General features: G+C 43.4%; 1 protein-coding gene across 19 annotated transcripts in view; it reads left to right on the top strand.

Moving 5' to 3' along the window:
• Nucleotides 1-16,989, top strand: part of LOC102939360 (transmembrane protein 263) — a 307,551-nt gene that overhangs the window by 95,951 nt on the left and 194,611 nt on the right. Inside the window, exon 3 of one of the 19 annotated variants that reach the window (XM_043549967.1) lies at nucleotides 16,532-16,599. The exons of 17 other annotated variants lie outside the window; for them this stretch is intronic. In XM_043549967.1, coding sequence (XP_043405902.1) covers nucleotides 16,572-16,599 — 28 coding nt within the window. In that variant the 5' untranslated portion in view covers nucleotides 16,532-16,571. Of the gene's footprint in view, nucleotides 1-16,531; nucleotides 16,600-16,989 lie in introns of those variants that run through there. One more of the 19 variants, XM_043549972.1, reaches the window with a different exon arrangement.

Genomic DNA, 16,989 nt, shown 5'->3' on the forward strand with positions numbered 1-16,989 from the left:
CATTTGCAGAGCAGCAACATGGTCCGTGGTACACGTTTGCTCATTATTATGCAATAAGAGAAACATCCAAAGTCAATGAAAACATCTTTGGAAAGAGTTCTACAGTCACTATTTTAAGTAGACTCCGTCTCCATCTCCAAACAAGCACTGCTTGGGAATTATCTACAGTGGAATATATAGGTGTGTAGGCACTCAAAGAAATGGTTACTAACCTGTACAGTAACTGTGCTTTTTCAAAATGTGTTGCGCACACCCTTGGTTTGAGGCATAAAGATACTTGGAACAGGTGCCACCCCAATAAGTACAGCTTATCCAAAATCTCCTGGGTGTGCACACACGTACAATGGTATATATATGTGTACAACACATCTGGAAGAACCACAGTTATTGTACAGGTGAGTAACTGTTTCTTCTGACTTAGTCCTTAGAAAAGTGATGAATGAACTGGTCTTCATCTGTACCTTGCAATCCTCCCTCCTCACAACACATCCCAACCTACATAATTTGCCTAGACCAGTTCCCTGTCTCCTCACTTGCCTACTCACTGAGGTGGTGCCCTTCCCTGCTTGTACCCATTCTCAGCCATTTCCTTCTTTGAGCTATTGGTCAATGTGCCTGTCCCCAACTGATTTCAAGTCCTGTGATCAGGTCAGGAACCAGCAATTGGCAAAATAAATTGTGTGCAAGTTTGGGGATTCTGGAAGGTTTCCGGTAGCAAAGAGCTCAGGCAGACACTTGAGGTAACTGTCCCACCTCCCTGCTGTCAGAAAATCTCCCCATTTTTCAGCATCTTTCAGCATCTCTCATGAGACCCCTAGAGAAATATGGGAAACTGAGAGATTTTTCCACTGGGAAACAGACTAGTTTCCTAAGGGTTTAAACTGATAAAAAAAAGGAAATGGAAAATTAAGACTCCTGCTGCATCCTTCACTCAGTCCCTTGTGCCTAGTTGTTAAAATACTCATCACTTTCTAGCACACAGACAACTGAGCTTCCATTCTATAGTCACTTTATGACCAATGGTAACGTTTATATATTTGTATTTAATAATACAGAATGGAATGCAACTCTTTAGTTCCCTGCAGAGACTGCAGTTGAAAGCTGTAAAGTCTACATAAACGAGTCAAGAATTTGAAGATGGAATTCACAAAGTCAGTCAAACAGGCCTCTGTTCCCCATTGCATGTTAATAAGAAAATGAAGGGGGAAAGTGATAGCGACACAGTGTGTAGGGAAATAGAGATTCCATTAACCTGAGGTCCTGGGCTTGTGATGCATGAGTACCACTCAGGATGCATCAACTTTCAAGACTGGTTACTGTGGGAGACTTGTGTACATAAACTAACTCTCAGGTTTTCCTAGATGATTTTTCAGGCCTCTCTAAGATAAGAGGTTTGGGACCACAGACAGGTGAGATGATGACATAGCAATGGTGGGGGAGGGGGAGAGATTCAATTGCAGATTAACTAGGGAAGAGGTGGAGAGAGATTTCAAAGGGCTATAGAGGTAGGGTGACCAGATAGCCAGTGTGAAAAATTGGTGGGAGGTAATAGGCCTCTATATAAGAAAAAGCCCCAAATATCGGGACTGTCCCTATAAAATCGGGACATCTGGTCACCCTGTATAGAGGGGTGGAGGTAGGGAGGCTGAGGGAGACAGCTGAGTGATAGGCAGTAGTGGTGAGAACTACGGAAGTGTGGTGGGGGGAGAGAAGTCCAGATGGCCAAGACAGCAGTCCTGACTTCAAAGCTCCTAAAATTGTATTAGGGAGATGTGGTTGGGACTCCCTCTGCCTAACTGAACTTCTGAAAGTGATCACAGTGTGACAGGTTTTTATTTCTATGTAATGTTTAATTTCTTCCCCTCTTTCATAAACCAGGTGAATTAATCTTTAACTTAGGAAACCTTACAACCCCCACTCCCTCTGTCTCCTTGCTTTCTTCCCCCTTTTCTGTTCTTCGCAAAGTAGAATTATCACCTGCTTTCCAAAGCTGCTCATCCAAAAAGACTGGAAGATAGAACTGGCAGTGTGGGCTGAAACATACTTAGGGTGTTGGATAGACACAGCTGGCATGCAGGGTTGGTGGTTAATACTCAGGCAGGTGGTCATTAGCAGGGAGACCAAGCCTTCTGCCTGTGCTGCAATAGTCATGTTTTCAGTGGTGACGGGTAAGTCGAGACAAACAAACGCTGTTCCTTTCCTAAAGCTCATAGTGAGCTGTAGCTCACGAAAGCGTATGCTCAAATAAATTGGTTAGTCTCTAAGGTGCCACAAGTACTCCTTTTCTTTTTGCGAATACAGACTAACACGGCTGTTACTCTGAAACCTGTCATGGGCAATGATTATCATCTCTTATTGTCTAGGATTTGGGGCTTTGGTGCTTGTGCTCAGCAGCCCTGTTGTGCTTCTAGGAGTCTCTTGCTCAAACCAGGTGTCACAAGGTTTTGACAATTGGCAAGGTGTCACAATTGGCTTTTAAGGGGAGATGGATCTGTCACAAACTGTAACACGACTTGCTCACCTCCCCTGCTGGAGAATTTCAGCAGAGTTACATGACACAAGTCATGTGGCTAAATCAGGCCTCTGGGATGGAGAGAGGTAAATAACAGGGTCCCCCAAGGATCTGTACTGGGACTTGTGCCATTCAACATATTGATAAATGATTTGGGAAAGGGGGTGAAAAGTGAAGTGGCAAAATTTGCAGATGATACAAAATTACTCAAGACTATTAAGTCCAAAACTGAATGCAAAGAGTTACAAAGGGATTTTACTAAACTGGGTGATGGGGCAACAAAATGGCAGATGAAATTCAGTGTTGATAAATGCAAAGTAGTGCACTTTAGAAAGCATAATCCCAACTATGCATACCAAATGATGAGGTCTAAATTAGATGTTATCATTTAAGAAAGAGATCTTGGAGTCATTATCTTTAGTTCTCTAAAAACATCCACTCAATGTGCAGCAGGAGTCAAAAAATCTACCAGTGTTAGAAACCATTCAGAAAAAGATAGATAATAAAATATCATAATGCCTCTATATAAATCCATGGTACACCCACACCTTGAATACTGTGTGCAGTTCTGGTCTCCCCATATTAAAAATTATATATATTAACTTGGAAGAGGTGCAGAGAAGGGCAATAAAAATGATTAGGGGTATGGAACAGATTCCATATGAGATTTAAGAGACTGAAACTATTCATCTTAGAAAAAAGACAGCTAAGGGGGGTAGGAAGCTCTGGGAGTTGTTGCTGGGTAGAGAGCAGAGAGAGACTCAGAGGAGCTCAGGATGGGCTGAAGAGAAAAGACAATCCTCAGGAAAAAGGGGCTAGGCCTAGCTTGAGATTGGGGTAGAAAACTCTTGTGTTTGTTTTGGATTTAGATGTCCTGGAAGGGGTGGACTTTTTTCTTTAACACCTTAGCCAATGAAGTCTCTGCAGCAAGGCATCGCAGCAACCAAACCGGCCTGGAAGGTTGGGACATCCAATCTAAGTGAGGGGAAGCTGAGGTAGTAGATATCCTGAAGCCAGATTGGGTAGGCAGTACTGCTCCATTTGGGGCTGATGTGTGATTCAGTGACAAGTGCCCATTAAGCATATTTAAATAAGCCACATCCCCACTTAAAACATGGGGCTTTTCCACCATTCTGTGTGGAGAAGTACTTATAAACAGCATTGGAGAACTTCCCATGACCTGAAATTGTGCAGATGGATTTCTGTGCTTCAGCCTCTGCAGGACTGGTGTATAGGCTGGGATCCATGATGTACTCTGTGTGTAATGCCATTTGGGATGATTTATGAGTGTGTGCACATATATACTAACATTCTGCTGCAGCTGTTTCAGGATTTTTTGCAGCAATATATATCTCAGTAGGTAGCACTGGCTTTGTTATTGTACGTAGGCTGCAAATCTGCTTTAACCACACACTCTTGGAGCTCAGCACCAGAAGTTTCATAATCACATTTATCCTATATATGATGCATGCTTGTTCCTTGCTTACACTGGCTCTTTCTTTTCCTTGATAATATTTGTGATGTTTAGAAGTGCTCCCCTCTGTGCGGTGCCTTTTCCTGCAGCATCCTGCCATGAAGTTGTAATCTTCTGCTCGTGGCATCACAATCTGCGCTCATGAAAATGCTTGTGGCATCTCAAAATAAGCAGCATGACGTCAAGAGCAGCTGGGCTTGGAGAGATCATGCTAGCATTTAATCACAATTACTGTAGTACTGGGAATTTGTAAGCATGGGAAGAAAAACTATATTATAAGTGGGTTTAATACATCTGTTGTGATTTGTGGGTAGGATAATTCCTTGTTATCCCTCTTTTAATTTTCAGTTCAGATCTAAAATGTGTCTGTTCACAAGTGGTAATATATAATGTCAGTTCTCATGCCCCCAATCAAATTCAAATAGTTTACAGTGGGTGACTTGCTGCCAGGAGCCACCCAGAAGGAATAGGATCCTCATAGCCAGAAGAAAAATACCTTTCAGGCCGGTGAGTCCTGCCACAGCCCCCCATAGAAGATATATTGGCTATTATGGTAGATCATAATCAAAAAGTCAGTGCCAATCTGCTACTAGCAAACTGGTGATCCTGAAACGCAACCAAATGTGCATTCACTTCCCTCAGCAACTAGAAGCTCCCATCCAAAATGACATGTCATGGCTTAGTGGTATCTGACTGCCCAAGCATAGAAATACCATTCCTGCCAGTGAAATTATGTGTTCTGAGCACAACTCTGAAGGGCTGCACATAGTGGCATGCAGTTGATATAAGATGTCACACTAGAAGTGGCAGCTGCATTCTACGTCAAGTGATGACTTACGGGAACAAGACTTAAAATTAACCTACAGGAGTGGGTGATGTGTTGGCACTACATATTTTTCACTTTGTCAATCTGTTGTGGGTTTTTGAGTGAAAAGAAGATTCTGTCAATTTCTCCAGCTGCTTTTTGAAACATGATTGGCCAGAGTTCATACAGAGCAAAACAAAACTCTGTTTTTTCTTCACTATAATAATACTGACAGTGATGTACAATACAGCTAGTTAGAAAAGTTCCTATTCTGTGGAGCTTTCAATCTAAACTGAGTAGCTCCAGGGCCAAACAAGTTAAAGGACAAGGGTAAGAGCAAACCGAGTTGAAATCAGTTATGGGAAGCTAGGTGGAAAGTGGGATTTAAGAAGAGGCAGGGTGCTTGGTGTGTAGGAAGAGAGAGACTGTTCCCAGCTGTTAAGCTTATGAAGACTGGTTTTGAACACAGAGTACTAGAAAGGTCTCTGCAAGAATTAACATAAATGCAGCAATCATTAACAGCAGAGGTCTAGAAAGCAATCAAAGGTAGGAGATTCAGGAGGAAGGCCGCCACGCTTTCTAGCTTTTTCTGCCTCAGTCTTGCCCTAGTCTTAGAGATGTTGTATCCAACCTGGCAACTTGGGTGTCAAGTGACTTGCTGATGCTAATAAAAAGGATTTGATTTGTTAATCTCCTGGAATATAGAGTACATAGTGGCAACTCTTCCTTATCAATAATGGTCCTACTGAGCACTACTTTATAGTAATTTTCATATAAGTCATCACTGGATTTGGTAATGCCACCACATTATAAGGTTACTGTGATGCTACTGGATTTATCAATATACACGAGAGTATCTTAATGCAACTTCCCTATCCTCTTGGTTTTTGTCATACCCCTTCTTTTTCTTTTGTATGTATCTCTTTTCCTTTCTTGTCTGTGTTCTATCTTTATGTTCAGTTATCTGTCCAAATCAGATCATAAACTCCTTGGGGCTTGTTCCTTGTCTGTAAAGCACTATCCACACCAATGGCAGTGTATTAATAGCAACATTCAACCTTAATTACATCTGCCTCTGCGGAAGACATAATAACCCAATTTAAAATGAAAACAATATTTTGGGGGGCAGGAGATTCTTTTCTTCTTGGTTCTCAAGATTCCTGCAGCATGGGACAGCCAGTGACCCATCACACCCTTCCATGTTAAAACTGTCTTTATAATGAAAGTCAATGCAAAGTAAGAATGTGATTATGTTGTCAGTTTACAGGTAGGATATAAATAGTTTTAACAGATCCCTATTGCTTGCAGAGCTCCTGCTGTTCGGCGGTGGTGGTAGTGATGTCTTGAAATGTTCATTAAACTGACTTGAAGTGTTGTTTCAACCCAGTGTCTCGCACAGTCAGCCAAATTCACTGCTGTTTTCCGTTCCCTGGATCAATCAGGACTTTGAGGCTCTACATTTTAATTTCTTTTGCATCAGAAATGACTTTGCAGGCTTGTTTGTGCACCTCAGTTGCATAAATTGCCTTCTTGGCTGTCAAAAGTAAAGAGGCCATGCTGAAGAACTGTGGAAGAGGACTGCTACTGCAAGCTTTTTCAGAGTCTAGAGCAGGGGTCTCAAACTCAAATGACCACGAGGGCCAGATGAGGACTAGTACATTGGCCCGAGGGCCACACCACTGACCACCCCCACACCCCCTACCCCACCACCGCCCCCACTACACCCCTTCCATCAGGCCCCGCCTCTTCCCACCCCTTCCGTGCCCCCTTTCCAACCCCTTCCCCGAAATCCCCACCCCAATCCACTCCCTCCCTGCCCCCAGGGGGTGCAGGAGGGGCGCAAGATGCATCGGGGGGCTCAGGGAAAGGGATTGGGGTGCAGGAGGAGTGCAGGGTGCAACAGGGGCTCAGAGCAGGGGGTTGGGGTGCAAGAGGGGTGCAGAGGGCTCAGGGCAGGCGTGCGGGGTGCAGCAGGGGGCTCAGGACAGGGGTGCAGGGTGCACCAGGGGGTTGTGGTGCAGGAGGGGCGTGGGGTGCAGAAGGGCAGGGGCTCAGGGCAGGAGGGGTGCAGCAGGGGGCTCAGGGCAGGGGGTCGGGGTGCAGGGTGCGGCAAGGAGCTAAGGGCAGGGGGTCGGGGTGCAGGAGGGGTGCGGCAGGGGGTCAGGGTGCCAGGTGGAGCAGGGGGCTCAGGGCAGGGGGTTTGGGTGTAGGAGGGGCGTGGGGTGCACAAGGGCAGGGGGTTAGGGTGCAGCAGGGGGCTCAGGGCAGGGGGTCAGGGTGCGGCAGGGGGCTCAGGGCATGGGGTTAGGGTGCCAGGTGCAGCAGGGGGCTCAGGGCAGGGGGGCAGGGTGCAGGAGGGGTGTGGAGCGCGGCAGGGGGCTCAGGGCAGGAGGGGTGTGGGGTGTGGCAGACGGTCAGGGTGCAGGAGCGGTGTGGGGTGCAGCAGGGGCTCAGGACAGGGGGTTCGGCTGCAGAAGGGGTTCGGGATGCACGCTAGGCCGGAGTCGCTCTAGGTTAACTCTGGGGGTGCCGCGGGGAGCTGGCGGGCTGCAGAAAATAATCCCACGGGCCGCATGTTTGAGACCCCTGGTCTAGAGTCTGGGTTCAAAACTTATGAAGCAGACTTAATTACTTCAAATTTCAGCTTTATTACTTCAAGCTCAAGATACTCAGACTAGGAAGATGCCTATTTTGTTTTTATTTGTTTGAATAGCAAGAGGTAAAAGTTCAGGTATAGGATTTAATAATCCATTAATTGCTGGAAGATGAGCAGTATTGTGCAAACAATGAGTACCTGGAAGGCAGATCTAAGAATTTTATGGTCCTGATCAGGCATAGTGTGGTAGACTGTTCACAAATGTTTTTAACCCAAGTGACTGAGACTTCAAAGGTTGAAAGGGAGCTGTCAGATCAAAAGCAAGGCTTTCTTTCACCTTTTAAATACATTTTCCCTTCATATTGGTATTCTCTTCTTCTCTCCATCATTTTTGAGAGGGGTTGCACTGGTTTAGGGTGGCAAAGGACTAGCATTTTCATACCTCTGCTTTTAGGTTGAAACTGAAGTATTTGCATCCCTCTCCTACTCAATTGCATTTATAAAGTGGGTAGAACTGAAGAATCCAATCAATCAGTTAATTACAACCTTCACTTATATAATCACTAGCCCCCACAGAATAGTTTTACTGGCTTCACTCACCTACCCCTAAGAAAAGGCTGGTGGGACACAACAGTAGTTAGGATCCTTAGGTTCTCTCAGACCTTGAGCTGATTAGTCACAATTTTCCGGTCTGAGGCTGAAAATATGGACTGGCCCTTTGAAAATGAGTCCAATCATTGGCTTATGTGCCTAAAATTAAAACATGATGTGTTTGCACATGTTCACATTTTTGCTGTAGATGAGTAAATCAACCGTGCCTAGGTGATTCATCCCATAATCAGAATCCTATTGTCTCTTTCTTCCCCTGTCATGATTGCCCCAGACACTTGGAATTTGTGTGTTTGTGTTTTCAAGCTTGTTTTTTTTCTTATTAAAAACTACTCCATTCCTCCATTTTAGTGTCATCACTTTCTAAATGGTGGATAATCCTTTAGGGAGCATCAGTTCTGGTTACATCTACTCTCCAAATGAGGTTGCAGTACACCTGGCAGTGCTAGGGTTTGAATTTCCAATGAGACTCTGATGTAAAGGGTCAATGCTTTGATACACCAGAGCATTCATGACATCTTTAAAACACCCAAGAAACTCTTTTCCTCCAGTGGCTCAGAACATGAAGCTAAGCTCAAGGTATGACAATACCCGGCTATGGAGTTTCAGATTGGTGAGAGAGATACGGCTATACTGTAACCTGAAATCTGTTTGTGGGACAAAACCTTTGTCTTCAGGGAACATTAAGCAAAAAGAGCAGAGGAGAATAGCTGAGGAGGCACTCCACAAAACTGGAACAATGTGGCAGTCTCTAACTGAGGTTAGAGCCAATTTTATCAGGCTTTATAATCCAAATTTGGGCCTTATATAAAAGCAGCTGGAATAATTTCACTGTAGTAAAATTTTGAATCTAGTTTCATTTAGTTTAGAGATAAAATAGCAATAAAGAAAGTGGAAAGAGATTCTATTGCCCATGTCCTGTGGAATCTCTTATTTCTGAGGAAAGGGGGATCTGCGTGAATTAAGTTGAGCTGTAAGCTATGTTGAGTTGACCTCTCCAGCATTCGTGGAGCAAAAAGAAAAGGAGTACTTTTGGCACCTTAGAGACTAACCAATTGATTTGAGCATAAGGTTTCGTGAGCTATAGCTCACTTCATCGGATGCATCCGATGAAGTGAGCTGTAGCTCACGAAAGCTTATGCTCAAATCAATTGGTTAGTCTCTAAGGTGCCAAAAGTGCTCCTTTTCTTTTTGCGAATACAGACTAACATGGCTGTTACTCTGAAACCTGTCATTATGAGAGGAGCAAGAATTTATTATGGATAGTAAAAGTTCCATATTTCTAAAATGTCCCTATTGTACCCCAAAATGCCCTCATTGTGCCGATAATCTTGTTTCACTGTCCAGATAGAACAGAACACTGTTCTGCTGTGGAGACGTGGTTATGTCAGCACACATTCAAAGTTTACACTTAAAAGGTTACACTGCAGTCTTATTACTTCAGCGACTGCAAGGAAGCAATAGAACTACAAGTACTAACCTTAAACTGTGTGTCCAGTTGAAACATGCTTAAAAACTTCACCCCTTAATGTCTATTTTTTTAAATTATGTATTGGTATACAGTGCTATAAGTGCGCATTTAGAAAAACATGAAAGCATGTACCTTCACGTTCTTACTTTTGCTTTTATTTCTCAGAGCTTGTCTACACTTAAAAGTCTGCAGCGGTGCCAGTGCAGCTGTGCTGCAGTAGCACTTCTGTGCTGCTCCCGTCGGCGTAGGTAATCCACCTCCCTGAGAGGTGGTAGCTATGTTCACAGGAGAAGTCCTCCCCTCGACATAGCGCTGTCTGCACCAGGAGTTAGGTTGGTATAACTGTGTTGCACACACATTTTCCACACCCCTGAGTGATGTAGTTATACCAACATAAGTTACAAGTGTAGATCAATCCTCAATAAAAATGAGTTTGGTGAATTTAGCCTAGCTCTTAATAGCTTTTGGTCCACACCATATAGGCACTACATAGTTCACCACTATTGTCAGCTCGCTGAGGAGACTCTCAGGATAGGAATAATAGGAGTGGGAGAGGTTGCAAATCAGATGCCAAGTGCAGCATCAGAGGAGCTAGAACTGGAAGAGCAGAGGCTGCTGAAGGCCAGGAGAGAGGTAAACTGGCAGAACCTGTGCAGCTCAGGACAGGAATAGCAGAGTAGGCTGCAGGTCGTGAATGAAGTGCATTGTCAGAGTTCTGTATATGGTAGTTTACACAGCACCAGCCTGCACTATAAAACTATCTCTGCCTAGAGTATTAATTAGGTGAGGTAATATCTTTTATTGGACTAACTTCATGAAAGAGAGATACTTCTGAGCTACACAGTGACTTGAAGAAGAGCTCTGTGTAACTCGAAAGCTTGTCTCTTTCACTGACAGAAGATGGACTAATAAAAATATTACCTAACCCAGCTTATCTCCCTAATATCCTGGGAACAACATGGCTACAACGCTGTATTAACTTACTTTCATGAGCACTAAAATATACCCATATAAAATTATCCAGCATATAATACACGTAAGGACTGTCTGTGGATTTTCAAGGGGGCAAGTGACAATGTAGAATACCTGTGTCCTGTTTTCTCTGATAGGGATGGACAAGCGAGCTTTGTCAGGTTGGCTGACTTCTTGAAAGTGCATGCTCTAAAGACAGAGTGAAGAGTGAGGCACTGAGAGGAGAAAATATAAAGAGAGCACATACTGGACGGGTCAATTTCTGACGGCCCTCATTTTGTTCCTAATAATCTATCTCACCCGAAGAAAAACTTTTAGTGCACAACCTTGAATTATTTTACATCTATCATGTTTTGCAATCCTGGCACCATCTCTGATACAGATTTTTTCATACTCTCCTTCATCTCCCAGGTAAATTAAATCCTACTGAAACAGCTGTCTGGTGCCACAGAGGGCATTGCTTCTGTGTGAAAGACAGCGGCTTTTCATAGGGAGGAAATTAGATAGGCTTCTCAAGGGAGAAATATTCGTAAGTCAGAATGTCAGCCGGTTGAATGCAGCACCCTGGGTTGCGTGTGTTTTTCCAGATTGGTCTTCACTATTGTCACTGAAAGAATGTGTCCTGAGTTTAAATGGACACCAGTGAATGAAAGATATGCTAGGTTTTGGGGTTAAACATGTGCTGTGGACTTTGCTCCTTAAGAGTGTCACATGTATTTGACTTAATTTTTCAAGAAATATTTCATCTGCTGCATTCCCTTTATCCACCAATTCTATAAAAAGCAGCCCAAGTTTTCCTTGTGTTATTTAGTCTTCATAAGCCCCGTACTACTTTTTGCTCATGGTCCCTTTCTCCTTTGGATAATTAAATACTTGTCCAGTATTTTTGCTCTAATATTCACCTACTGAAGTAGCAGTACAAGAAAGTAACTCCGCCAGAGATTATGGGTCTATTACAGGAGTGGGTGGGTAGGGTTCTGTGGCCTGCTATGTGCAGGAGGTCAGACTAGATGATCAGCATGGTCCCTTGTGGCTTTGAAGTCCGAGTCTATAAAGTAAGTGAAAAGCTTGTTTTCGTTGTTGAAGCACAGTGCCACAATCTTTTTCCCCCTAATCTTTGGTTTTCCTACAGCGCTTCATGCCTTTTCAAACACAATTCAGTCATTTAAGTACACCGGTTCATACTTTTAGCACTCCAAGATGCTTATTCCCTGAACCCACTATATTTCTGGTATTTATAAATATTACACAAAACTACATTAAAATACCATTGTTAAGGTTGCAAAGTCTAGCACTCAAAAGCTATGAAATGCTAGGATTAAAGTTGCCTGTGCAACCTTAATCTGGCCTCTGGTGCCTATGCGTTATGATAGTCTAACTTCATGATCACATACTTTATTCTTTTTCCACAGGAGTTCACTCAGTGCACAGGATGGATGTGCTCACTTAATGACCACCTATTCAATATTTATTTTCTCTTCAAAGTTCAATGTATGGCCCCACACCACCATGCTGTTCTAATCTGGCTCAGAAGACTGAATTATTCATTTCCTCATGGGATTTTTCCATGGTAGAAGAGTATCTGAGTGCTTCACAAATCATTTATTTTCACAGCATCCATGGGAAATGGGACTATTCCCATTTTACAGATGGTGAATGGAGGCACAGAGAGATTAAGGTCGAAGGATCCACTAATTTTGAGTGCCCTGTTTGAGACACCTGGGACCTTATTTTACAGCATACTTAGCATTATATAGCACTTTATATGTTCAAAGCAGAGTTCCCATGGACTTCAACTACTGTGAGTGTTCAGCACTTCTGGAAATCAGACCCCAGAGTCTTAAATAAGGCACCCAGAAAATGAGGAACACACATTTGTGACCACCTGTGAAAGTTTGCTAAGTGGTTTGCTTAGCAGCATGCAGGAACTCTATGGCAGAGGCAGGGAATTCAGTTCTCCAGAGCAGAATTAAACTGCCTTAACCAGAAAACTAGAAATCAGCAAATAATTGATAATTTTCTTCTAATTTTGTCTTAACTGAAAATTTTAGATTTGTACCCAGTCTAGTGATTTTTTTTTCTCCTCTCCAAAACAAAACAAAACAAAACAAAAATTTGTGCAGGTCAATTCTAATTGACATTTTCTAAACCTTTGGGTCTGTCACAGGTGCTTGGTCCCTTTTAGAGGGATCAGGACCAAGTCCCCTATGACCAGCAGCCTGCTTATGAGGAGATTATTGAGCCTCATGAAAGACACCTGTAGCTAGTTAGGTCATTACTAGTTCCAGCTGGGGTAGATTGGAGAGAGGAGGTCTGCAAGCCCCCTGTCTGAGAGGAAGGCTGCCAGGGCAGGGAGGCAACTGACAGGGGATTGTGTGAGCTAGACCTGTCTGGAAAGGATTCTAGGCAGTGAGTGATGAAAACAGGTTGCAAGAAAGCCAAAGTAGTCCAGTAAAACAGCTCGGGCTGGAGAGGGCTGTGGAGAATGTGCCTCTAGGTGACAGGAGGATGGGAAGCATGTCACCTGAGAGAAGGAAACGGCCAGGACTACACTGCACATGAGACTGTTTTTCCTGTTTTGCATTAAAACCCCTCTGTTGCATTGTGTTTCAGGACCCGACTGACACGGGTTACTCAATTGAGCTGTAGCTCACGAAAGCTTATGCTCAAATAAATGTGTTAGTCTCTAAGGTGCCACAAGTACTCCTTTTCTTTTTGCGAATACAGACTAACACGGCTGCTACTCTGAAACCTGTCAATAAAGAGAAACCTGTTTGGGGCAAATATTTGAGTTAAGAAGTATCATGTGAGTGCTTATTGGAGCAGCTGGGATGCCTGGCCTCTAGGGACCACCAGGGAGAAAACCCACCCCCTAACATTTTCATTCAGAAAATGTTGAAATGAATAGTTTTGGCTTCCTAAATGTTTTCCTCATTTCTTTATTCGAATGGAACGGTTCACCCAATTTGACCCAAATTAACAAATAACTTCAGTCTGCCTGAAACTTCTCTTTTCAATGAATTTACTGTTTGCCTAAAACATTTCACCCAGCTGTAGATGAGATCAGCCTTTCTCTTCCTGCCTGAGCACTGAATGAGGCTTGAGTCGTGTGGAAAAACAGGTATGTGGTCATATAATTAAAGATAATCCATATGCACAAGGAGGCCAAATGAAGGTTGCGCATGGATCCTTAATTCTTACACTTCCTAACTTCTGAGTGCTTGGCTTTGCAGCTTTGATAATGTTCTTTTATGTACTTTTGTGTGTAATTTCGCTGATTTTTTTTTAAAAAGCAAATAGAAAACAACAAATTCCATCATGTGACATCGCATTGACATTCACATGGGTCATCAGCAAGTTTGGAACCTTTACATCTGACCTCTGTCACTTGAGTTTGTGGAATAACTGATAGCAGTAGTACATTGTTGGAAGATGGGATGCTTTGCCCAGCGGGCTTCACAGCAGAGGAATGGTGAGACTTGGAAATCTTCATTCCCATTCTAGACTCTGGAGGGGAGCATGCTTTGGTGGGCATAGACTCTTCTGCCCATTTCCCCACAAACTTGTTCCCTTCTGCCTCATCTCATCCAACCTGTCCTAGTCCTGACTCTTTTCCACCCTGGCCTCTTGTCCAAATCCCAGGCTCCACTCCTTAGGCTTCTCATCTTGGTCCCAGTCTCCCCACACAGCTCCTCATCTGATCTCCGTTTTCCTCCAAGGCTCCCAGTCCCACTTTTTGCCCAGCCTGTGCAATCGCCATCACCTGCCCCCCATCTCAGTTTCCTTTGCCCCTTTGCTCATCCAGTCCCAATTCCTCTGTCCTGCCTGTGTCCTTGTCAGATCTGTCTCTGCTTTACCCCCTCCCTATTCCTGATGATCCCTATTCCCACTGGCTCCCGGTCTTCCTCTGTGGGCCTCCTCATCTATAAATCATGACTGGTGTGGAGAAAGTAAATAAGAAGTGTTATTTACTTCTCATAACACAAGAACTAGGGGTCACCAAATGAAATTAATAGGCAGCAGGTTTAAAACAAATAAAAGGAAGTATTTCTTCACATGACACACAGTCAACCTGTGGAACTCCTTGCCAGAGGATGTTGTGAAGGCCAAGACTATAACAGGGTTCAAAAAAGAACTAGATAAATTAATGGAGGATAGGTCCATCAATAGCTATTAGCCAAGATGGGCTGGGATGGTGTCCCTAGCCTCTGTTTGCCAGAAGCTGGGAATGAGCGACAGGGAATGGATCACTTGATGATTACCTGTTCTGTTCATTCCGTCTGGGGCACCTGTCTGAAGACAGGATACTGGGCTAGATGGTCCTTGGTCTGACCCAGTATGGCTGTTCTTATGTTCTTATCCAATCTCAGGTGCTCCTCCCAACCTCTGCTTGGCTTGTTTTCTTAGTCTCTTTGCCCAGCCCATGTCAGTTCTCCTTCCACACCCTGGTTCCTCATCAGATCTCTCTCTTTCTTTGGCTCCCAGTTCCTGTCTCCCTGACCCCCTCCCTCCAAGGCTCCTTGTCCCAGTCTACTCCCCCTGTCCAGCTCTTGGCCCTTCTGCCTTCAAATTGGGTAGTTTCCTCCTACTGTCTGGCCCCAGCAGAAGTGACAGAGAGAGCATAGGAGAAACAGTCTCCCTCTCTCAATTTTGATATCTGGACCAAGACCTGGCATGGCCTGCAGCAGCCAAGAGATACACTTGTAGGAAAAGTCCTACTCTGCACTGGGTTGGAGCATTCCCAGTGCAGTCCAAATCTCTGGAAACATAAGATGCAAATCTCTAGCAAGTCTTCAATTTTTCAAAGACTTATAACTTGCCCAAATATGGGCAGATTTTCAAAGAGATGACAAGACAAATCCCTGATAAAAAGGCCACCCACTGCCAAATTTCTATTCCTGCTCCAAAGCATGAGGGTGCTAGGGCTTTTATAGAAGAGATTAATATAACATTGTTTTGCCAGTGTATCTTTCCCTAGCCTTGTTTGCAAAAATGGCTAAATTTTTCCAACCTGTCTCCTTCCTCTGAGTCTGCAACAACTCTGAGGCAGACACCCAGCATGGAAAATGTCAGCCCAGATGGTTCATTTGGCAAAGTTATATTGAAATGAAAATGGATCATATAATGGGAAATATCAGGTAATATTATAGTAAGCCATGCTACCAACGCTTTCTATATTTTTCACTTTCCCCCATATATGTGTGGATCTTAGAAACTGCCATGCTGATTCAGTCCACCTAGTTTGATATTCTGTGTCCAATAGTGTCAGTACCAGATGATTCAGAGGAAAGGGTAAAGTTCCCATAGGAAACGCTTGTCCAACAATATGTCTGTCGGCGAGATTTCTTCATAAATCTAGGAAATAATTGGTTGGATTACGTCCCAAGGATTGTGTGTGAGAATTTATACATCTTACATTTTACCTCCGCTACTGTAACTGAAGGGTGGTAGTATTCATATGGATGTCTACTCCTCTTTTGAATCCTAGAGGCTAATTACACATTGTATGTATAAAAATATTTCCTTTTTACTAATATAAGAACTAGGGGCCACCAAATGAATTAATAGGCAGCAGGTTTAAAACAAATAAAAGGAAGTTCTTCTTCACTCAGCGCACAGTCAACTTGTGGAACTCCTTGCCTGAGGAGATTGTGAAGGCTTGGACTTTATAACAGGGTTTAAAAGAGAACTGGATAAATTCATGGAGGTTAAGTCCCTTAATGACTATTAGCCAGGATGGGTAAGGAATTGTGTCTCTAGCCTCTGTTTGTCAGAAGGTGAAGATGGATAGCAGGAGAGAGATCACTTGATCGTTACCTGTTACATTCACTCCCTCTGGGGCACCTGGCATTGGCCACTGTCGGAAGACAGGATACTGGGCTCGATCGACCTTTGGTCTGACCCAGTATGGCCATTCTTATGTTCTTATGTTAATAAATAGATTATCAATTTACTGGCTGGTTTAAAAGGGGGAATAAATATAAGCTCTCATTTATTATACTCTGGGCCATGTATTATTCTGTGTACCTGTATCATATCTTCTCACATGGATGTCTTTAAAGGCTTCCAACAAATATTGTTCTCTTTCTCAGGACCTCTTCTACTTCTGCTATATCCTTTTTGTGAGATGGGATGACCATAATTGAATATAGAATTCAAGGTGAGGATGCATCATCATTTTGTAGAAAGGCATTGTAATATGTTCAGTATTTTATCTCCCTTTCTTAGTACAACCTAATGTTTCATTTTGCATTTTTGAACATTCCTGCGATTTGTACAGAGGTTTTCATGGGGCTCTCTCCAAACATGCCCATGTTTCTTTCTTGAGTTTCTAATTTAATTTAGACCCAGTTTGAGGTCAGATTTGTGCCTATCAATGTACGCTTGCTTCCTTGTACATGCCTACACTGAGCATCTTCTGCCGTTGTATTTTCCAAATACCCAGCTTTGTTAGATCCTTCTGAAATTCCTCATAATATTCTCTAGACTTGACTAACCTAAACAATTGTGTCATCCGCAAATTTAGCTTCATTGCTGTTAGTCCCTTGTT

The sequence above is a fragment of the Chelonia mydas genome, chromosome 6, assembly GCF_015237465.2.
Source record: "Chelonia mydas isolate rCheMyd1 chromosome 6, rCheMyd1.pri.v2, whole genome shotgun sequence".
Taxonomy (NCBI): domain Eukaryota; kingdom Metazoa; phylum Chordata; order Testudines; family Cheloniidae; genus Chelonia; species Chelonia mydas.